The sequence below is a fragment of the Dasypus novemcinctus genome, chromosome 2 (genome assembly GCF_030445035.2).
Source record: "Dasypus novemcinctus isolate mDasNov1 chromosome 2, mDasNov1.1.hap2, whole genome shotgun sequence".
Classification (NCBI taxonomy): domain Eukaryota; kingdom Metazoa; phylum Chordata; class Mammalia; order Cingulata; family Dasypodidae; genus Dasypus; species Dasypus novemcinctus.
The window spans coordinates 133,249,797-133,272,960 of NC_080674.1; the positions used below are offsets into that span (position 1 = coordinate 133,249,797).

The window sequence follows — 23,164 nt, forward strand, 5'->3', positions numbered from 1 at the left end:
TGGTAATGGTTGCACAACCCGGTGAATATACTAAATGGTACACTTTAAAAGGGTGGCTTTTATGGTATGCAAATTATATCTCAACCGATCAAAAAGGCTGTGCTTCAGAATTCCTTTTTGATCAGGTGAAGAACTCAGACAATAGGCAAAGTTCTCAGGAGTGAGTAAGATCTAAACTACAATTCCACAGCTTTGTTTTGCAAGTTTCAGGAAGTCATGGATCACCTGTCATTACAGCAGTTTACTATTTTAGGATATAAAATCACCTTACAAACAGTAGCTCTAGGCAATTAAAAAGACAGTTCTTATTCATCCTCCAATAGATAGTAGGCATTAATAACACAAGAGCCCAAAGAGGTCCATAATAATGACTCCAAAGACCATTCTCATCTCCTTAGCTGTATGGGGTTTTATTTCTCTAGAAAAGATAGTAATCAAGGTAATCAACCCGGGTCCTTCAACTGAAATATACTCTCAGCCTATTAACTTACCCAATATCTGCTCCACCACAAGTCAAGGAACAAATTGCACCTGGCAGTTTGTTGTCCTCCAGAACCTTTGCAATTATCCTAGAAAGAAAAAAGTAATTACTAAGTAAGAAAAGAATATAAGCTCTTAAGTTTTTGAAAAAATGAAGAAATTTCAGCGACCCAACTTTCCTTTTCAACTCTCCCATCCCTCAAATATTCAGACCAGGATTTTTCCTCACATACTTGAGATGGAGTTTTCAAACACATATTAGCAGAGCTCTTTTTTTCTACAAGACTCTTAAATCCCCTCAGCAAGTAAGAGATTTCAACACAACCACATGGCAGTACTCGGAGAAGTGGTAACAATGAAACAAATCTAGAGTATATGCTGAGGAGCTGGACCTACCCTGCAGAATCCTGAAGCTCAGGACCCATGTCAATCCGCTTCACACCAAAAGATTTCAGTCAAGAACTATGGGAGCCCTCCAGGCAAAGCTTTCTTAATCACGCTGTTACAAAGAAAATGAATTCCTGCTTTTTAGAATCCCATTCTGAGTTGTAAGAATGGCTTAAGTAATTCTTTTTTCTCAGAATCAGGGTTTTTCCGTTCCTTTGGAGCTTTCAAAAGAGCAAAGGTTTTTCTCATTACTAATCCCAACTTACTACTTGCTAATTTGTTTAATTTAAATTTAAAAAGATCTAGTCAGGAAATGGACTTGGCCCAGTGGTTAGGGCGTCCGTCTACCACATGGGAGGTCCGCGGTTCAAGCCCCGGGCCTCCTTGACCCGTGTGGAGCTGGCCCATGCGCAGTGCTGATGCGCCCAAGGAGTGCCCTGCCACACAGGGGTGTCCCCCGCGTAGGGGAGCCCCACGCGCAAGGAGTGCACCCCGTAAGGAGAGCCGCCCAGTGCGAAAAAAAGTGCAGCCTGCCCAGGAATGGCGCCGCCCACACTTCCCGTGCGGGCTGATGACAACAGAAGCGGACAAAGAAACAAGACGCAGCAAAGAGACACAGAGAACAGACAACCGGGGGAGGGGGGAATTAAATAAATAAATAAATAAAAATCTTAAAAATAAATAAATAAAAAGATCTAGTTGCCATACCCACTTCCATAGAAAAGATACCAAAGTCATATCTAAGAAATGACAACTTAATATTGATATGCTATTATCTAATAAAAAGTCTATATTCAAAGTTCCCCAACTGTCCCCAAAATGTCCTCTAGAGCTGTTTTCTTCTTTCCTTTCAACCTAGGATGCAATCCAGGATCATGTACTGCAGTTGCATTTTTGAAGCCAGATTTCTCATGGTACAATACTTTCTAGGGACTTTGGTATATTATCTGCACAAGTAGATGATATGCTCTTTAAGGGCAGGGATTTTGCTTTATTTCTATGGGTAAAAGGGTTAACAACACCCTCTCCCCTACGGCCTGAGAATTCTAGCTTTGTTTCCCCAGGTTACATGCTAAAAGTCCAAGTGTTACCTAGACAATAGAGCTCATGATAAAAATGACTCCTCTCCAGAACTATGAGATAATAAATTTCTGTTGTTTAAAGCCAAAAAAAAAAAAGTAAAGTCAAAACAAAATGACCCCTGACTAGTCAACTGCAGATGGACTGTAACTACCTGATCAGGACGCCATGCTTTGGACTTTCCTTAATGCACTGACTGAAAACGGCATGTCCCTTGTGGGCACCTGAAAGCTACGCCAACCCAGTTGTTATCAGCTATTCTGACTTTTAAGCCAGGGTAACACTCCCTTTCCCCCACCTCTGTCCAGTATAGATTTCATCTTCTGGCACCTAGTACCTCCTTGAACTGCTACAAGGACACCCACTGAAGAGGAACTCCTGATGCTACCCCTCTTGGCAAGCTACATTCCTGTCCTATATCCTTCTGAATAGATGGGTGTCATACGTGGCCTGCGGTCATCTTACGAGCCGAACATTTACTTGAATTTAAGAAGATGCCTCTGGTAGGCACAGCAGTGATCTAGTTAATTCCAGCAAAACATACTATAAAACCTCAAAACATACTGTAGATCCTTCACATGTACTTACTACTGCCCTTTGTGTAAACATTAAAATAATTCTGAATTATTCCATTTGATATATTGTACTTGATATTTTGAAATGTTTCCTTGGAACATATATAAAAATAAAAAGCTTAAACAAAAAAATGGAATCCCATATACTACTTTATGGATTTTCTGTTGTAAAATCAGATGATTTTTCAATTATCTGAAAAGCATCAGCCACTATGTGTTAAACTCCTGTGTTTAAATGTTTTAAAAAGAGGGACGCAGACATGGCCCAACTGATAGAGTGCCTGCCTACCATATGGAAGGTCCGGGGTTTGGTACCCAGGGTCTCCTGACCTGTGTGGTAAGCTGACCCGCACGCAGTGCTGCTGCTTGCAAGGAGTGCCATGCCACACAGGGGTACCCCACGCGCAAGGAGTGTGCCCCACAAGGAGAGCCGCCCTGAGTGAAAAAAAAGCAGCCCACCCAGGAGTGCAGCTGCACACACAGAGAACTGATGCAGCAAGATGACACAACGAAAAAGATGCAGTTTCTCAGTGACACCTGACAATGTAAGCGGATGCAGAAGAACACATGGCAATGGACACAGAGAAAAGACAACAGAGGGGAAGGGGAGATAAATAGTCTTTAAAAAAAAAAAAAGTTTAAAGCAACAACTTAGAACATGTAAAACACTCAAATCCCCAGTATTCTACCAGCTAATTAATGACAACTGGCAAGTCAGTGCACTAAGTTTACTGTGTCCACATTCTGTTATTTTTTTAAAGTTTATTTTTAAAATTGCCTGAGAATCTTTCATCATATTTACATGTTTTTGTACATCAGAGTGCTATTTAATATTAATTTAATTTGAATATCCCTTAGAGGATATCATTTCCTTGGTATCACACACTTCCTTCAAGTAAACAATAATCCTCTCTCTCACTTTCAGCCCACTTCTCAATTCCTAAGCCATCTTTCCTAAATGAGCTACAAGGACCCCCTTACACTAGACTCTACCACAAGCTCCCTACCAATAACTAATTCTCAAGCTGGAAAATGCAGCTCATGCAGTCAATGGAAGCATCAAAGATGCATCATATCCCTACATGGGAGATCACCCTCTTCTATCCATTCTCTAAGCTCAGGAATGACTAGTCATGCTGGCTTTATGACCAATTAAAGCTGTCCAAATCTCAAAAATGAATAAGTAAAACTTTTTTTTTTCCAACCAAAAGACTTAACGTATTAGATATGTTAGAAGAACCAGTCAGTATAATAACCATTCCTTTCTGTTTTGCAAAGGATCAATGTATTATGCAAAAGCAATAAAAGTGTTAGTTGGTAGAAACCCATCCTCAAAACCATTAACTTGTCGAACAGTTATCAAATATAACCTTTAAACTGCAAGAATATGTCCTCTCCACTGGAGATGTCTATTTCATAAGTGACACAGTACAAAGGCCCTTCAGCAAATATATCTTTATATTCAACATATATATCAATATATTCAACACTTTTGCTAATAACTGGCATGTTTCTAAAAAGTTAAATTAGTTGAGATGGCTCTGGAAGAGCTTCGTAAACTGCAAAGCAATATAAAAATATTATCGTGACAACCAGATAAAGATGTTATATAAATTCCATGCTTTAAAAAATATGACACTTCACGCTGAATTAAAATTTGGTGTCTATCAATCACCCTTTCAAGATTATTCCATACCCAGGAAAAAGAAACCTACACATACTTACTTCGTGACAGCTACACTAATGAGGGAAGTTGTTGGAGCGCCTTTCCTTGAGAAAGTAAAAAAGAAAAAAAAGTAAACCAACTTAATTTAGTGGAAACTATAAATACCTTTTAGTATCAGGCTGAAATAATAGCCTTTGTGAGCAAAAAGCTCTGTTAAATTAAACAAATAACAAATAAGCCTAGTGACAAACAAAATCTATTCTTCAGTTTGGTGTCTCGGGGACTTAACAGACTACAAACCTTTTACATGATTATAAAATTGTCAACAAGCAATTTTGAACCTTTTTGCTGCACTGACCACAGGAACTGTTAGGCTAACCTCTACATCAAGTATGTGATCTGATTGAAATAAAAAGCTGTCAAACCTTCACTGAAAGGCTCAGAGAAAGAGCTGGGGAAAACTGCAATTAGCTTTTTTGGATTAGAAGACTGGAAAGCATGGGCCCTTGGGCAACATGATGTCAAATTCTCAATTCTCTGAATGATGCCTTGCACTTGTATGGACAGTGTCTGAGTATACTGAGTACAGCACCTAAGATAGCACATAACTAGGAGAACAGATGGAAAATGGGCCAAAGCCAACTATCCTATCTAAGTTGTTCCACTGACCATGAAAGTTAAAAACAAGTAACACTTTTCTCATCTATTAATATAAAATAGATATTTTCCCAGTTAATTTTTACCATCAAATATTTTATAGATGTAAAAATTTAAAGGTTCATTGACCAAGTACCTTAGAATCATTTTGGGAGTCACCGTTTTCAAAGAAAAAATCCCAACTTAAAAACGTCAAATTTGTGACTTTCCCTCCCCTCTCTCCCTCCCTTCCCTTAGTTTCTTATTTGGGGAAAAGCAGAGAACAAAGCTGTGTTAAAAATAAGTTCTATTACCAACAGTAAAATACATAACGATTAAAAATCAGCATTTCACCACGAGAGGGTTTGACTTAATGTACCCGAAATTACAGAATAAGTAGAAAACATTTCAATTTATTTGACTTTTATCATTTTCTTCCTACTGGATGAGAAAGTGAACAAGTCTTACCAAAGACAGGCATTCCCGCAGATCAATGCAATGGCATTGTTCCAGCCATACACGGCCACAGGGAAGTTGAACGCAGTGATGATTCCAACCAGGCCTAAGGGATTCCACTGTTCAATGAGCGCATGGCCAGGTCCTGTGGATGCGGGACAGCACAGAATATGCTTAAAGGCAAGCTGGTAAGAACAAAGTCTGAATCTTTCATTTTTCAAGACAAAAGTGCATTGGCCCAGTGGGGATTCCAGATGCCTTGCAGTGGATCACATTGCTTAGCTATGTGATATTGGTTCATTAGTTAACATGCAACAAAAGTTGCTGCTGCTATACTACTATACAAGTCATAATTATATTCATTATCCCTTTGATCTTCACAGGAAGCCTGTGTACAACAGGGCAGTGTTAGTTCCATCTTAGAGAGAAGGAACTTCAAAGGGGTGACGTGAGGTGCCTTAGGTTACATGACCACAAAGGCAGAATGTGACCAGATGCCCCACTCCCAGGCTTTCCAGTGGCCTGGGCATTCCAACCTGTCGAGATGACCCGCTGCCACACCCTCTGACAGGGACCTGCCCACCCTCTCGTCCACTCCCCTGGAAGCTCTTCTCCACAGAGAATCAGGGCATACCTGATGATGTCACTGCCAGGCTTACAACTCTGTGGTATCTGGATCATCATCATAGCTACCCTCGGGATAAAGTTCTCCTTGACAGTAATCATCCCTTCCTGAGGTTCCCTCTGCACCTTACATGTCACCCTGTCCCTGCACACTGCACCCTCCAGTGGTGCTAAAGCAATGCACTTCCCTACAACAGCCGCTCACTCTCCTCTTAAGCCTTCACCCAGGCTGCTCTCCTTAAACAACCCCTAGCCCCAGCAGGCCACCCTTCTTCTCTGTCATCCTTGAGCCAGTGCTTAGATTACCCTTTCCAAGGCCTTTCCCGACCACTCCCACCAAGGCTGGGACAGGGTCTCCCGTCTGTATGCTCACCCCTGCACCCTCCACACCCATCATGGTCCTTGCCAGGCTCTCTTAGAATCACCTGTTTACTTATCTGTCTCCCACAGATATAATGCCTTATTGGTCAGCTATCACTTATTATGCTGCCTGGTACCTGGGAGACACTCAATAAGCATTTATGGCACTAATGAAGCCAAAGTTATCCCAAAGCCTCTGCATGATGAATAATCTGCTTTTTAAAAATCTGTATAAACTGAAAAATTTTAATTGGGGAGGCAGACATCAAAGCACATGCATGTCAAAGAAGCTTTCTTGCACATCCATGTACCCCCAAATTGGCACTTCACTAGCTTTTTTATTTTTGTAAGATATACTAGGTATTGAACCTGGACCTTGCACATGGGAAGCAGGTGCAGGTGTTCAAACCACTGAGTTATACCAGCCCCCTGAAGGTAAATGATTTTTTTAAGGAGGTACCAGGGATCAATCCCAGGACCTTATACATGGGAAGCAGGCACTCAACCACTGAGCTACACCCAATCCCCTTTCACTAGCTTTTTAAACCAGAAAAACCTATAGAAAGTGTACTATGACATAAAATGAATTAGGATTGGAAAATGGAAATCTGCTGATATATATCTAATTAAGAATGTTAATTGTACACTTCAAAATATTTCTCCAACTCTAAGAATAAGTACAGCATTTGTCTAACACTCCAAAAATATATATATAGCGTACTATTGTCTTTATTTAAAAATCACCTTTTTCCTGATATAACAGGATGGCTGTTAATAGCCATCATGAAAACTTTCAAAAATATGAGAGAACACAATAACCAACAATAATTTGCTACACAGAGATAATCACTGCTATGATTTTTTTAAAAGCATACTTCCATCCTTCGTTTTTTTTCAGTGCAGTAAATGGAATAATGTATTTTGTTCCATTAACATTAAAAACATTACAAAGTCCATAAGCTCTTAGTCTCACCATAGAAACCTACACAAAGTATAAGGCTGGACCTTGTAGCATAGTTTGTAATAGCGAAAGATTGAAAATACCCTAGATGTCCATCATTCAGGAACTGCCTTGACAAATTATAGTAACCACACAAGAAAATATTGGGCACGCACGCGCACACACACACACAAGATTAAGCTCCTTACTGTACAAAGATGGAACAATTTATGAGATATACTGAGTAAGAAGGAGTACAAAACAGAATGTATATTTTACTAATGCTTGTGTAAAAAAAACATACTTGCCTGTATCTATGAATGAAAATAGACAACAAAAACATTCACTACTTCCAAAGAAGGTAGCCAGGGTGCCAAGAGGGGAACCCTTTATTCTTTATCCTTCTATTCCTTTTGAGTTTTGTAATATGAATATATCAGCTCTTCAAAAAGTTAACACTAGAGAAAACAGGACTCAGTTCTCTCTCAGAAAAATAACTAAAGGACAGACAAAAAATAGCCTGAAAGAATATATACATTTTAAGGTTTAGGGCACAAAATGAAGGCTGGACACCACCCAGAAAAGAGAGGGGCAAAGGAAAAGAGAAAGACTGCGAGGAGAAGCTGCATCGCAGGCACCCATCCCTCCACCCAGCAAGCAGACAGCTTGGTATTCTCCAACCTCTGGCCAGTGGCTACGGACAGAGGGAGCCAAGGGGGTCCTCCACCTCGGGAAAGGGGAGAGAGAGGGTCACAGCCTCAGGCTGATTCTTTTGGCCAACAAATTTGGCCTGCTGTGTCCCAGGAGCACTTCTAGGCCCAGTGGGGCTGTGCTATTGTGTGCCCTGGGAACCCACACAGGACGATTCTCACAAACACCTGCTCTACTGACAGGGACTGGATGATTATGACACGAGGGGAGTGGAATTATTTCCTACCCAGAAAAAGGGATGGCTGATGCAACAAAAGAGACACAAAGAGGAAAGACAATGAGATACAACAAACCAGGGAGCTGTGGTGGCTCAGGTGATTGGGTGCCTCTCTTCTACATGGGAGGTCCCAGGTTCGGTTTCCGGTGCCTCCTAAAGAGAAGATGAGAAAATACAGAGAGCAGACAGTGACCACAAACAATGCGGGAGAGGGGATAAATAAATCAATCTTAAAAACAAAGAGATTTTCACACTGAAATAGGACATACAGAGGATAGACATGGGAAAACACAGAAAAAGACACAGCAGAAAAGAGAACTTAGTTTTGATTCTGGAGCTCCAGAGGGAGATGAGCCTGATAGTCTATAGCTGACCTTGTGAGAGACCAGAGCAGCAGAGCCCAGAAAAAAAAGAACCCCAGAAAGAGAGATGAACCCTATGCGAGCCTACAGCTGAGATCAGAAGAAACTAAGACTACAGAATCTTAAGAGGGAAGAGGAAGGCCGAACACTCACCGCTGTCACCTAGCATTTTGTGTCAACACATGGCAACAAACTTTGGGTGAAAAAGTTCTTCTTATGGTACCTTGAGTTGGACTCTTTAGGGCCTTGTAAGTGAAAGCTTCTACCCCAAATAAATACCCTTTATAAAAGCCAAAAGATTTCTGGTACTTTGCATCAGCAAGCCTTTGGCTGACTAATACAGGGAGGAATTTCACTGTGAGACCTTGAAACATATTACAAAGCTACAGTGGTGAAAACAGCATGTCATTGGCAGAAAGAAAGATATAACATCGAACCGTGGAATAAAATTGAGAGTCCAGTCCCCCTGCTCTGGGTATAAGGGGATGACTGGAAAAAAGGGTGTCCTCTCCTTAATGGACCAGGAGGGGACACAGCAAGTCCACACTATCTTGGTGGTACAGGGCATACACCACCGGTTCTGGAATTCTCATTGTCTAACCTAGAGAAATAGGTGCTATAAAGAGGAAATTAAGCAAAATGCTGGATGCTATAGATCTTTTGTCTTAAATTTTTTCTATTATTAAACTACAGGCTGCAGATTTCTTAGTTCTCACAGAACTTCTATCATTTTAAACTGACTTGTAGGCAGCGGACTTGGCCCAGGGTGTAGGGCGTCCATCTACCACATGGGAAGTCTGCAGTTCAAACCCCCGGCCTCCTTGACCTGTGTGGAGCTGGCCTATGTGCAGTGCTGATGCGCGCAAGGAGTGCCGTGCCACGCAGGGGTGTCCCCCGCGTAGGGGAGACCCACGTGCAAGGAGTGCGCCCTGTAAGGAGAGTCGCCCAGCGCGAAAGAAAGTGCAGCCTGCCCCGGAATGGCGCCGCACACACAAAGAGCTGACACAACAAGATGACGCAACAAAAAGACACACAGATTCCCATGCCGCTGGCGACAACAGAAGCGGACAAAGACGACGCAGCAAAATAGACACAGAGAACAGACAACCAGGGTGGCGGGGGAAGGGGAGAGAAATAAATAAATAAATCTTTTTTAAAAAAACAAAAAACTGACTTGTATATCAAGGGAAAAAAAGATCTTAAGTAGGATGTTCTGTACCATTGCCTGACCCTCTCTGTGATGGATACTGCATTTGATTGTTTGGGATTTTCTGTTTTTAAAAACGTAACGCTTTACTTTTTTGCCAAGGGAAAAAAATAAATATTATTCCAGTGCAAAAAAAGAGAAAGAAACAATTGAGAGTCCAGAATAAACCCTCCCCTCTACAACCAACTTGTTTTTGACAAACCTACCAAAGCTATGCTCATGGGACAAAACAGTCTCTTCAACAAATAGTACTGAGAGAATTGGATATCCATAACCAAAGAATGAAAGAGGACCCCTATTTCACTCCCTATGTAAGAATCAACTCAGAGTGGATCAAAGACCTAAATGTAAAAGCCAGGACCATAAACCTACTAGAAGAAAATGTAGGAAAATATCTTAAAGAGCTTGTGATAGGTGGTGGTTTCTTAGACCTGACATCCAAAGCACAATCAACAAAAGAAAAAATAGATAAATGAGACCCCCTCAAAATTAAAGACTTTTATTCTTCAAAAGACTTCGTCAAGAAAGTAAAATGGCAGCCTACTCAATGGGAAAAAATATTTGGAAATCACATTTCATAAGGGTTTAATATCCATGGCATATAAAGAGATGCCATAACTCAACAATAAAAAGACAACCTGATTAAAAGATGGGCAAAAGACTTGAATAGACATTTACCCAAAGAAGAAATACAAATGGCAAAAAACCACATGAAAAAATGTTCAACATCACCCACAATTAGGGAAATAAAAATCAAAGCTACAGAAAGACACCAATTCACACCTATCAAAATGGCTACTATTAAAAAGACAAGTGCTGGAGAGGATGTGGAGAGATAGGAACACTTATTCACTGTTGCTGGGAATGCAGAATGGTACAACCACTGTGGAGGACTGTTTGGCAGTTCCTAAAGAAAATGAATATAGATCTGCCACATAAACCAGCAATACCACAATTCGGAGTATATACCCGGAAGAACTGAGAGCAGTGACATGAACAGACATCTGCATACCAAACAATGTTCACGCCAGCATTATTCACAATTGCTGAAAGTTGGAAACCCAAGTGAACATCAATTAATGAATGGATAAACAAGATAAACAAACCGTGGTGTATACACACGATGGAATATTATGCAGATGGAATATTATGTGAGATGAAGTCATGAAGCATATGACAACATGGATGACCTCAGAGGACATTATGTTGAGTGAAGCAAGCAGACACAAAAGGACAAATACTATATGACTGTGCTATTACGAACTAAATATATTGTGTAACCTGTGGAGTTAATAACTAGAATATAAGTCACCAGAAAATAGAATGAGGTTAGAGAATGGAAAGTCGAGGGTTAATCTGTACAGAACTGCTAAAAAGATTGTTTGTAAATCCCATGAATAAAATGGTGCAAGCCCAATATAATGTTGTAACTAGCAGTGCTAATATATGGGTATGACAGAGGTTGATACAGGAACTCTAAGATCATGTATATTACTAGAAGGAAAGCTAAAAAATGGAACATGGGACTGTATAGCATAGCTAAACTTCATGTGAAATATGAGTACAGATAATATTGCAAATGGAAGACAGTTTTTCTTTGAAACTAAAAACAATGTATGTTAATGTTATAAGATGTGAATATCAGGCAAAAATATAACCAAAGCAAAATATAAACAAGAGTGTGTAGTAGTAAATTAATAATCTTCCTTAAAGAAAAAAAAGGAAATATAACTGAAAGAAACTAGACATAAGGTACTACATATTGTTTGATTCCATCTATATAATATGTAAATACAAATAAACTAGAAAGATGGAAACAGAATAGCAGCTAGGTATAGCAAGGGAGGCACAGAGAGATTGAGAGGTGATTAAGGGGTAGGGGTTTTTGTTGTCTGTTTTTTTTATTATTATTATTGAAATAATGAAAATACTCTTAATAATGACTAAAGTGATAAATGCACAACTATGTGATTATACCAAATACCACTGGGTGTACACTTTGGATGAATTCATGCTTTATTAACATGCATCAATAAAACTGGATTTTTAAAAAAATACTGAGCACTAAAAATAAACATCCCTCAATCCAGAAAAATCAAAATGGAAAATTTAACAGATAATTTAAAATTAAGTAAATACAACCTTTCCCATAAATGAGGGAAAGGAAGGCTTGTAAGAATAATTTTTAATAAATGCTAATAGTCTTTCAAAATAGCTTAACTCTTCCCTTCACCATTTAACATTTAGATAATTTCTGTTTCCTATTGATACCACAATGAACATCTTTACCCAAAAATCTGTGTCATGTTTCAGGTTATTAGACTCTTGAAAGTGGTAATGCTAAGTCAAAGGGTATTAAAATTAAGGTTCTTGGTTATATTTCTAATATGTTTTCTAGGTGGGTTGTATCAATTCACACTGCCAGTAGTACCTATAAAACAGTTTTATCTTAAAAAAAAAAAAGTTTTCTTGAAGTGATGTTTTCTCCTGTGTTGCTGAGGTGGTTGTTTTTGTAATTCAGTTTTAATTATTTTCATCACTTTTTCTTTATGAGCGAGGTATTTTTAAATGCAAAGAAAATTAACTTTCCATGGTATGTCAGGGACTGACACTAAAAAATTTTTCAAACTGCAAATGACTTATACAAATGAAATATCAGTGGGAGATCCAGTTATCAAAATGAAACCAAGCAACATATTAAAAGTTCACAATTAGTTGTATAAGCGCACATAAAAATAAAAGTCAGTTTGCCAAACAACTCTTGTGATTTTAAAGAACTATTGTAGAGGTTCGAGGAAAACTTATTAGCTAACTTGTAAAGAGATTAAAAAGTTTGGAATAAGTATTAAGAAATTTGGGTCTTTATTAGAATGGTGTTAGGCTTTAAATATACCGATTTTGATCAAATCATTAGTTTGTTTCTTTTTTTTTTTAAATAAGAAATGACACTACAGAACTGTTGTTTCCAATAGTCTTGTCTTGTCTTTTCTTTTAAAAGGAAACAGAATGTGAGTAATCTGAAAGCACTAGCAGGCATCAGTTAATCCAAAATACTAGCTTCTTAATTACAAAAGCACTTGCAAAGTAAGACAGGAGGGTGGAGGGGAATGGAAATAATTCCTAATGACTGGAATCCCATGAGTGTGTACATCAAGTCTCATGAGGTAATTTTTAAAATTCATCTTTTACTTGGTCACTTTTTCCCTCAAATACTACAGTTCTTCTTTGACTTTTTTCCTCAAAGTATAAAAAATATGAAACACAAACAAGCTCTTATATTGCACACTTAGAAGTATACAATTCAAGCATTATAGAGCTTTCTATATACCAAAAAATGATCAAATCTTAGATAATTCAATTCTATACCAAATACCAGGGCACAGAAAGAACTAAAACCCATTCTTTCTGTTACTCTAAGATTTAAATATCCAATCACAATTTAAATATACAATCATATTTTAGCTTTCCTCTACCCTGGTGTGTTGATACACTTACTAAAATATTGATGTATAATTATGTTGGTCTTATTACTGTCAGGGTCAAGTTTAAAACCTCAAAACCAGTCATTCAACAAAAATAGGTAATCAGAAAGATAATCTCTTCTCCACCTCCCTAACCCTAATAACTAAAAGTCAGTTTTATGACACAACTCTGCACACTAGGTTGTGATAATAAACGCTAGGTCCACTCTCCTCATAATCCTTATTTGTGTGGGGTACTTGGTAGAACTCAGGTGTGGAGGCCAGCATGGACCCCCCAAACCAAACTGCCCATTGCTGCATATGCTGTGTAATCAGCAGGCTTTGGCTTTGGCTTCAATCTACTGCCACTCAAGTCTTCATCTAATTTCAGCCTGGCAACTACAGTTCTTTTCAAATCTCTTCGTGAGTGATGTCCAAAGTCCCTGAACATGGTTGAACCTCCAGAGGACAATGTTCTTGTAGAGAGGACGTCTGACATCAAGAAGACAATTCTGAATTACTCATCTACAACTTCTGAGACAGGCTGTGTGAGGTCTGGATGAACAAAACTCTGGGTGAAAAGATTTCAGGTCCCAAGAATCTCTCATAACCAACATCAATGGGAAATTCTTTCTTTGAGATAGCACTGATTCCAGTACTCCTTAATATGTGTCATATGTGCTAAGGTCTTTTATTAAATCTGTACAAAAGTCTTTTACTAGCACTCCTTTACTGCCTTAGCTGTTTCCAAGGATTGCTCTGTAGGGGTTCCTACTTCTCGGTCTCTTAGCAGTTGCTGAATAAAATATGTTTATCTCGTCCTGTGATTGGAATGTGCTCCACAGAGCTGTCAATCACATACCCTTCCATCTCTACTGTCTATTACTGTACCAGTCAATGTCTGTTCTCTTACTTGGCTTGAGGTCCAGGATGCAGCTAAGGCAAGAACAGCCCACACAATGATATATAAACCTGGAAGACTGAAGGACTCAAATGTTATTTCAGAAGTATATTCTGTTTTCTGGAGTGGTCTTCAGATTCTGCCCTTAAGTATTTAAAGATCACTTGCTCCTTAAACCTTTCCATCCAGTCCTAACCTTCAGCTATTCCATGAAGGATTGGCCACTTTCTTGCATATGTACATTTTTCTATTGCTTCACAACCAATGAAGAAGTCTAGTCATCAGCACCTTTCATCACTCTCCTCTGAGCTTGATCTCCACTTTTGCTGACAATACAGGAAGGGATGATATCTTCCTCCTCGCCTGCTGCTGCCACTGGCAGCGTGTGCACTGGGGCCAGGGATTGGCAGCAGGAGATGGGGGCTAGATGACCATCCAGAGTCAGGCTGCCCTCTCTATTAGTTGTGGGAGAGGGGGTGAGAAGGGATGGAGGACAGGAACCCGAAGCAGTATCATGAAGGCAGCAGGCTCGGTCAGCGGCTACCAGGCCCAGTCTTGCCGCGGCCTCTGCCCCCTCCTCTACCTCCCACTCACTCCTGTCCGCAACCTCTAATTCATGCCACCTTTCCCCAGGAAGCCAACCTGGCCACTGGTGCCAATGCCCTGGCCAGGCCAGGATCAGGTTGCCAGCACAACCTGTTCCTCCTCAGACTCTCCTGTTTTAATTTGCATTTCTTATCAGAGGTTAAACTTATTTTCATATATTTATAAACCACTTGTTATTCCTCTTTTGCAAACTATTCACAGTTAGGGAATGTTTTTATAGCTTTCTATATAAGAGTACAAAACTCTCAGCTTAACAGAGTTCATTGCTTACTTTCAGAAGGCAAGATGGGTCCCCCAATCATCCGCGATAAGCCGACAGCAAAATCACAAATATCCACGTACTCTTGAACTTCTCCCACACCTTCTATTAAGATTTTCCCCATCTCTAAGGACACCTAAAAATATAAAAAGCCAAGCAGCATTTTTTTCAATAGAAGTCATATTTTAACCATTCAATTTTTTAAGAAAACAAAATATAGTGTGTCTGTTTTATGAAAAAAATAAACTGGGAAATTCTGTTCTTATAATTCTGAAGGATTTTAAAACCCAAGAATAAGAATAATCTTCATGTTTTCCTGTCTACCTTGTTAATCTTTAGTCTAAAAAAAGGATTTTTTTGAAATTTATAAATTGCTTTTCTAAAAATCACAATCTTATACACAGAAACGCATGACAGCCTTACTCTCTGCTCAAAGGATTATGCATTTACTATGGTAATACTTACCAAGTTTCCTAGCACTTGGATCTTCTCCCGTAAGGCATCACCAATCTGTCTTACTATTTCTCCTCGCTTTGGAGCAGGAATCTAAGAATGGAATTTTATTGTTTGATTCATTAGTACAAACTTGTGTTTATAACACAATTTAGTAAGTATGATCTATGAGAACAAGTACCATTACATTAAAAAAGACTTTCTAGATCACATCAAGATTTTGAGATATGACAGTTTCCAAAACCAGCAACAGGGACCCAGAAAGTGTCCAGATGATAGGTTCATGATGAGCAAGGGACTATGTCAAGCACAGAGAGAAATTCAGGGGTTAAACACAACCTTTTGGGATGACTCCAGAAAGCCCATTACCTTAAAATACCTCTAGGTCTCTACGGTTCCCGGTAATGTTTTCTTATGGGCCAAACATGCTGCATGCCCAAACCCTTAATTAAGCTTACTTATCAACAGGAATTTAATAATCCACTGAAATCACACCATTCACTCACCAAATATTTTCTGAGCACCCACTATGTGACAGAAGTAATGCTAGACAATGGAGCTAAAATAAGTAGAAGCTAGGCAAGGGCCTTGCCTTGACAAAGCTAATATCTACTGGGAGGTACAAAGAATAAAAAAGGAAACAAAAAATTACAGATTACCATAGGGCTATAAAAATAAAGGGAAAAAAAAGATGCCAAGACAGAGAAAACAGGAGACACTGAAAGCCTTCCCATCATCTTGCAAATGAAGCCTAAATCCCTAAATGTAAAGTTCACCCAATCCTCCTTTTGCACCTTTATCCTCGGACCTGTGTCCAAGCTATCCTGACCTCCCAAAACATACACTTTCCCAACTGTAACCATTCACTCCCTTCTCCCCACTCCTTTTCTTCCAGATTAAGTCTAATCTTTCCATCAAAAGGCAGCCAGAAGCACACTTGCCCTCCAAGGAACCCTGCCACCCTCCAAGCTGGAGCAAATACCACACCTCCCTCGAAGAGAGGACCATCCCAGCACTGCTGAGGCTCCACCACAGAGCTCGACTGTGAGCTTATGACTGTTTTGCTCTCTCTCTTCTTCCCAAGGGCAAGTATATCACCATGTGCTAGTATAGCTTTTCTGGAGGGCAATTTGGCAATCTATTAACATTTAAAATATTCCTACCCTTTGACTAGGTAGCTCCACTTCTGGAAAGTGTGCTTATAGATATGTGTGTCAAAGTACAGGTACAAGAATACGCATTACAATGTTATTTTTAATAGAGAAAAATAAAATCCATTAGCAAAGGGTTAATTATAGAACAGTTATAAAATGGAATACTTCACACTCTCAAATGAATGAGGTATATTTATAAGGAAAGATGTTTAAGAGATATAATAGGATAAGAAAAAAATTGCAAAATAAACGTATACAGTAAGTCCACTTTTGCTTAAATTGGGAGGAATATACACAAAGTTGGTAACCAGAGAGATTTCTGGGCAGTGGAATTATAACAGACTTTTGTTCTTCACATTTTACATGTCTGCATTTTTATGATACATGCACTCTTTCAGAAACAGAGGGAACAACAACAACAAAATTAAGGTTAAGTGCATTGGCACAGATCCTATATATTCCCTAGCACATGGCATAGGTTTATTAACATTTCAATTTAATTTAGTTGGCCAATTTATAAGTTTCAGCAAGCCAGTTAACATCAACTCAAAATGGCCAGTAAACGAGGAGTTTTTATATCTGATTTTTTACATGTTTTAACCAATCAGTGTTTCAATAATCATTGCACCTTCTCAGGGGCAGCTATTGTGCTAATCTCTGAGGGTACTCTGTATACAGGTCAGATACATTTCACTCCCACCAGAGCTGAGTGTCCACCAGCAGAGACGGTGGAGACAAGAAATAGGAAATTACTACCTACTGTGGTAGTGCCGTGATGGGGGAGGTCAGCTATACTATCTGAGCACCTAGGAGTGTTCACTTGACATTATGCCGGGGAGAGGAAGCTTTTTAAAAAATTTAGACTTTAGATCTAAGATCTAAAGCATGACTGGTGTTTGCCAGGTGAATAGATAGAGAAAGTAGAAGAAAAGAACGGAAGTGGGGTAGGAGGCATATGCAAAGGCCAAGGGGTAAGATAACATGGTATTTTTGAGAAACTGTAAGGAGTTCAAAGGAGCAGGAGAGAAAAGGACCATAGTAAGGATCCAAAGAACAGTGGAGAAATCAGAGGGCATTAAATTGGTAGTGGGAGGGGAGTCAGAATGGATTTTAAAATATCACTCTAGCTGCCGTGTAGAACATGGACCAAAGAGACACAGAACTAGGACAGGAAAACCATCAACCCTGATGAGAGATGGTGGCTGTCTGAGCTACAAATAGGGCACTAGTGATAAATGTAATTAAAATGTTCAAGACTTGGTAATTGGCTAGAGGATCACTAATTCTCAACTTTGACCTCAGTGAGAATTACCACCCATAGAACTCTCAAACAAATTACTGATGACCAACCAGACTCCATCCCAGACCTCTAGAATGTGGCTTGCTTCCTGGCTGATTCTTAGGAGCAACTAGGGTTGAGAAACCCTCACTAGATTTGGGGAGAGGGAAATGATGAGGTGTAAGAAATGAGGAAGACAGGCATGTTTCCATTGGAGGTGGCCCATTAACAGTTCCCTACCCTCACAATGAACACAGACTCCAGCTCTTCCTACCAGAGATAAGAAAAATGAGGACACAGGGCTGTAACAGTTTGAAGCTTTGTAGACCCCAGAAAATCATGTCCTTAGGGCTAATCCATTCCTTTGCTTATAAGTCTGTCATAGGTAGGACCTTTTGATTAAATTACTTCAGTTAAGGGCCTTTGATTAGATTGCATGATCCCGGGTGGGTCTTAATCCTCTTACTGGCATCCTTTATAAATAAAGGAATAAAAAGCAGCAGAAACAAGCTGTGGAGACAGAGAGAACACAGAAGCTCAGTGAGAAGGCCCAGGGACATAGAAACAGATATCTGCTGAACACAAAGGCTGAAAAGAAGTGACTTTAGCCAAAAGCTGAAGACAATGAGGCCTGGAGGAGAGGGAGAGACAAGCCTGATCACCTATAGCTGCATCTCACGAAGAAAGAATCTCCTGATGATGGCTTCAGAATGTAGGCTTTCACCTAGTAAATTCCCACTGTAAAAGCCATCCCATTTCTGATATAGTGCTCCCAGCAGCTTTTAGCAAACTAAAACAGAGGAGATGCAGTAGGACTGAAACATCTGGCATTCTGGGCTAGCACTGGTTTGTGAAGGGGAGCAGCAGGGTCAGTATTCCAGTCCAGGTTCTCTGTGGTCAGTTTTAGTTAAGAGGAGGAAATCAGTTTTTATAAACCCCCTGTCCATATTTTTACAGTTTCCTTTTCCCTTAAGAGAAATGTCCCCATTGAAAAATCCAGGCTTAACTCAAATGTACTAAAAGAAACAGTGGTTTGTCTCTAACTAGGGCAAGGCCAACCAAAAGGACAAGAAATAAGCAGAAGTAGCCCCCACACAAGAAAGGATCCAAGAGGGAAAACGCATAGCTCAGAAGAGGATCACACTTTGGTCTGCTTGACTGAGGTGCCAGCTGCCTTGCCATGCAAACTACCCTATTGGCAAGAGCCCCAGAAGCACAGAAGGCTCTGCTTAGTCCCTGAACTTCGAACTCTATTGCTTAACTCAAATCCTCTAAGAGGAATCCCCAACTGGCTCTACCATCACCCAGGAAAATAGCTGGTTCTTACTTAACACCCCCAATATATTGAGAAGTCTAAAAAAGTATGAGAAGCATGAGAAGGGATGTTAGGTGCAGAGGCTGGCATTACTGGATAAAAGTGGACTGCCAAATGAGATCCTGAATGTGAAAATAGCAACAACGCAAAAGAGGATAGCACAGTATTAAAGAAAGATATCATAATGTCAATGTTTTTCCCTAGGGCAAAAACAGACACAGATATTAAAGTCCATCAGGAAAAAGAAAAGATCCTGAATGCACACAGACCATTCTTTCAGCCATAACTGTATTGATCCTGGGTACACACACAACACACATGGTATATGTTTCTGGTCAAAAGACAATGTTAAGTTTCACTAGCATTCAAAAATAGTACATGTATAGGAGAAATTATGGAGTATTTATAGGCCAGTATACAATGCATAGGTCAGAAAACTATACATATTATGTATGTATGTATAATAATATCTATGAAATAAATACATAAAAGACTAGAAGAAAATGCATGAACACAATTCTCATAACTATTCTGTATTGAGGGTAAGGTAATTACATTTGATTATCTTATTTACTAAAACTTCTATTTTTTTTAAAGCAAGGAATATATCTTAGTTTTATGACCAGAAAGAAATCAATAAAAGTTATTATTTAGGAAACAAAATTAACACTGATACTATTTTCTACTTGGTTCGGTTGAACTTTATTGACCACACTGTTTACTTTCAGAAGTGGTATTATCCTGGTCAAGGATACCGATTGCATATAATGGAAGCCACAGCCTAATTGATATCCAGGGTTGGTTACACAAAGTAGAGGAAAGATGTTCTCCAGCTATGCACAGAGGTGGCCTCGTGGCTGGCAACAAAGCTGCATCATCCAACCCAGAGATCTTGAAGAGCCCACCCAGTCTCCTCCCCTCTCCCACTACCACCTCCTCCTCCTCAAAATCACTGGCTCAGAAAACAGTGAGGCTCAGCAGTTCCAGAACCCAGCATCAGTGCATGGTTTAATAACTCATCATCTTAGGGCTTTCCGGGGTACCAGACTCAACAGTGAGCACTTTAAATGGTTAACTCATTTAAACCTTTGTCATAACCCTTGGAGGTAGGCACTCTAGATTTCACCTTTTTACAAGTGAGACTAAGAACACCTCAGTCTTTTTGCCAGTGACAGGACTTAATCCCATCAACCATAAGGATACTCCTACAGCCCTAGGCCTAAAACCCCTGGGAGTAGTCCAAAAGGAATATGGGGGGGTGGGGAGGAGAATAATGGGAAATCGAGGTTATCCCTCATCTCCTTTACACTCTCCCGAAAAGAGTCTTGGAGCTGGGTCTTAAGAGCCTGTGGGCAGCCCCACCGGGACGCCTCCATCCTCACTGAATGACAGGTCTGGTTACTTAAGACAGAGACCAGGGAGGCAGAACCCACTTCAGGCTGACCAGAGTTGAGGAATGCGAGCCCATGCCCTGTAAAGAGACGCTGCTGGTGCTCTTTGAATTAGAAATAACCCACTACTGAAAATTCCCTTCCCACCTACATCTGCAGGAGGTGGGAGGATAGGAAAAGGAGCAAGTAATTTTTAGCATGGGTATTCTTTCCCTTTCTACTTACTCAATTATAAATTCAAGTAACTTCAGCAGAAAATAGTGTTCATATCTTCAGTTTAACTACATTAGTCTAGAGTTTTTAATCCCTTTTACTTACTGAGTACCAAATAGGCAACCTAGGAATAACCTAGGAATACAGCAGAGAAGATGGAAGCCTCACGGCGCCCAAAAAGCTCACATTTCAGCAAGGAGAGGGACATCAAACTGCTCATCAGCTGTTTATTTATCTAATACAATTACAAGAGTCAATCACATCATGCCATCTTCTGTAGCATTAGACAACACAGGGCACACTTACATCCGCCCATATTTCCCATGCTTCTCTTGCTTTCTTTACTGTTTCTTCATAGTCTGCCGCACTGGCCTAAATTAAGAAAAAGGGAAAGAGAAAGGGAAAGGGGAAGAGAAGTTATGATCTTCTTTTAGATATTCTGGGGGAAAACAGGATGGCCTTTGGGTGTCCCTTAAGAGTTATGATTTAGAATGATTCCCAAGGCCTCGCTTCCAAAAACTGCTCAAAGGTCACAGTAGTAAAACAGGTAGGAATCCACCTGTCCATTAGTCTCCCTTAAGAGCAGCACCTAAGGGCATACTGGAAATGTGGAATACAGCCTCAATTCAGACTTCAGGGATCAGACATTCTTAATAGCTTCGTTCCCAGGAGATTTATTTGCACATTAAAGCTTGAGAAGCACCACCTAAACTCTTCTCTCTACAGTTCACCTTTTCTAAGGCACACACTCCCCCACCTGCACGGAGTGGACTGCTCTCTTGAACTTTACTAAGAGTCAAATGAAAAAGAAATAGTATTTCTTTTGTCTTTGTAATTTTGCATCACGCTTCATCCTTCTGAAATAAGATTGACTTCTGCCTCCCAAGAAAACCTCCCACAAACTACCTCTGGGCAGTTTTGAATTAAAAAACAATCTGCCTCCCAAGAAAACCTCCCACAAACTACCTCTGGGCAGTTTTGAATTAAAAAACAAAATGAAACACTTACCTGTCGGACTCTTGCTATTGGCTCATTATTAGCAGGACAATAGGTTGTAATAACCTTAAAATAAAAAGAAAATGATCTTTGGAAGACAGTTTGGCAGTTTCTTACAAAGCTAAACAAAGGCTTACCATAATGCAGCACTTACACTCTTAGGTATTTACCCCAAGGATTTGAAAACTTATGTCCACACAAAATCTGCATATGAATGCTTACGGCAGTTTTATTCGCAACTGTCCAAAACTAGCAACCAAAACGCCCTTCAAGAGATAAATGGATGAACAAACCCCGGTATGTCCATACAATGGAATATTATTCAGCAGCAAAAAGCATTGAAATATCGAGCCACGAAAAAACCTGGAGGAACCTTAAATGCATACAGTTAAGTGCAAGAAGCCAATTTGGAAAGGTTACATACTGTATGATTCCAACTATATGACATTCTGGAAAAGGCAGAAACTATAGAAACAGTAAAATGATCAGTGGTTGCCATGAGTTCAGAGAGATGAGAGCAGGAGTGAACAAGTGGAACAAAGGGCATTTTTAAGGCCATAAAACTCTTCTGCAGGATACTTCAATGATGGATACATGACATTATGCATTTGTCAAAACCCATAGAACTGTATAACAAAGAGTGAATCTTAATGTACACTATGGACTTTAGCTAATGATAAGGCATCAACATTGGTTCATCAGTTATAACAAATATATGATACCAATGCAACATATTACAAAAGGGGAAACTGTGTGGGGAGGTATATGGGAATTCTATGCACTTAATTTTCCATTTTTCTGTTAACAGGAATAGAAATAAAGTTTTATGAATTTTTTTTTAAAGTGACTATCACATTGAGAATTACCTCCCAATTTGGAGAACAGAACAAAGAGAGGGAAGACAAGCAGGATGAAAAAAAGAGGTAAATAAGCAAACTTGGAAAGTTTTTTTTAACTTTTGCTACAATTAAACCACTCTACAAAGGTCTAGTCTTTCTTTTTTTTTAAAGATTTATTATTTTATTTCTCTCCCCTTCCTCCCCCCAGTTGTCTGCTCTCTGTGTCCATTCGCTGTGTGTTCTTCTGTGACCACTTCTATCCTTATCAAGGGCACCAGAAATCTGTGTCTCTTTTTGTTGAGTCATCTTGCTGTGTCAGCTCTCCGTGTATGCGGCGCCATTCCTGGGCAGGCTGCACTTTCTTTCGCGCTGGGCGGCTGTCCTTAAGGGGCGCACTCCTTGCGCGTGGGGCTCCCCTATGCCGGGGCACTGCACTCCTTGCGCGCATCAGCACTGCGCATGGGCCAGCTCCACACGGGTCAAGGAGGCCTGGGGTTTGAACCGCGGACCTCCCATGTGGTAGACAGACGCCCTAACCACTGGGCCAAGTCTGCTTCCCTCGTCTTTTTTTTTTTTTTGACCCAAACATTTGGAAC

General features: G+C 39.9%; 1 protein-coding gene and 1 pseudogene across 2 annotated transcripts in view; both read right to left on the reverse strand.

Annotated features, from left to right (window-relative positions):
* Positions 1-23,164, reverse strand: part of ALDH7A1 (aldehyde dehydrogenase 7 family member A1) — a 49,073-nt gene that overhangs the window by 24,507 nt on the left and 1,402 nt on the right. For both annotated transcript variants that reach the window (XM_004448152.5, XM_071209720.1), the window contains exons 2-8: positions 21,742-21,795; positions 21,040-21,105; positions 15,394-15,474; positions 14,941-15,064; positions 5,293-5,425; positions 4,248-4,292; positions 492-569 (exon numbers count right to left, since the gene is read on the reverse strand). In XM_004448152.5, coding sequence (XP_004448209.3) covers positions 492-569; positions 4,248-4,292; positions 5,293-5,425; positions 14,941-15,064; positions 15,394-15,474; positions 21,040-21,105; positions 21,742-21,795 — 581 coding nt within the window. The remainder of the gene's footprint in view (positions 1-491; positions 570-4,247; positions 4,293-5,292; positions 5,426-14,940; positions 15,065-15,393; positions 15,475-21,039; positions 21,106-21,741; positions 21,796-23,164) is intronic.
* On the reverse strand, positions 13,312-14,767 carry LOC105746807 (actin-related protein 3 pseudogene; annotated as a pseudogene).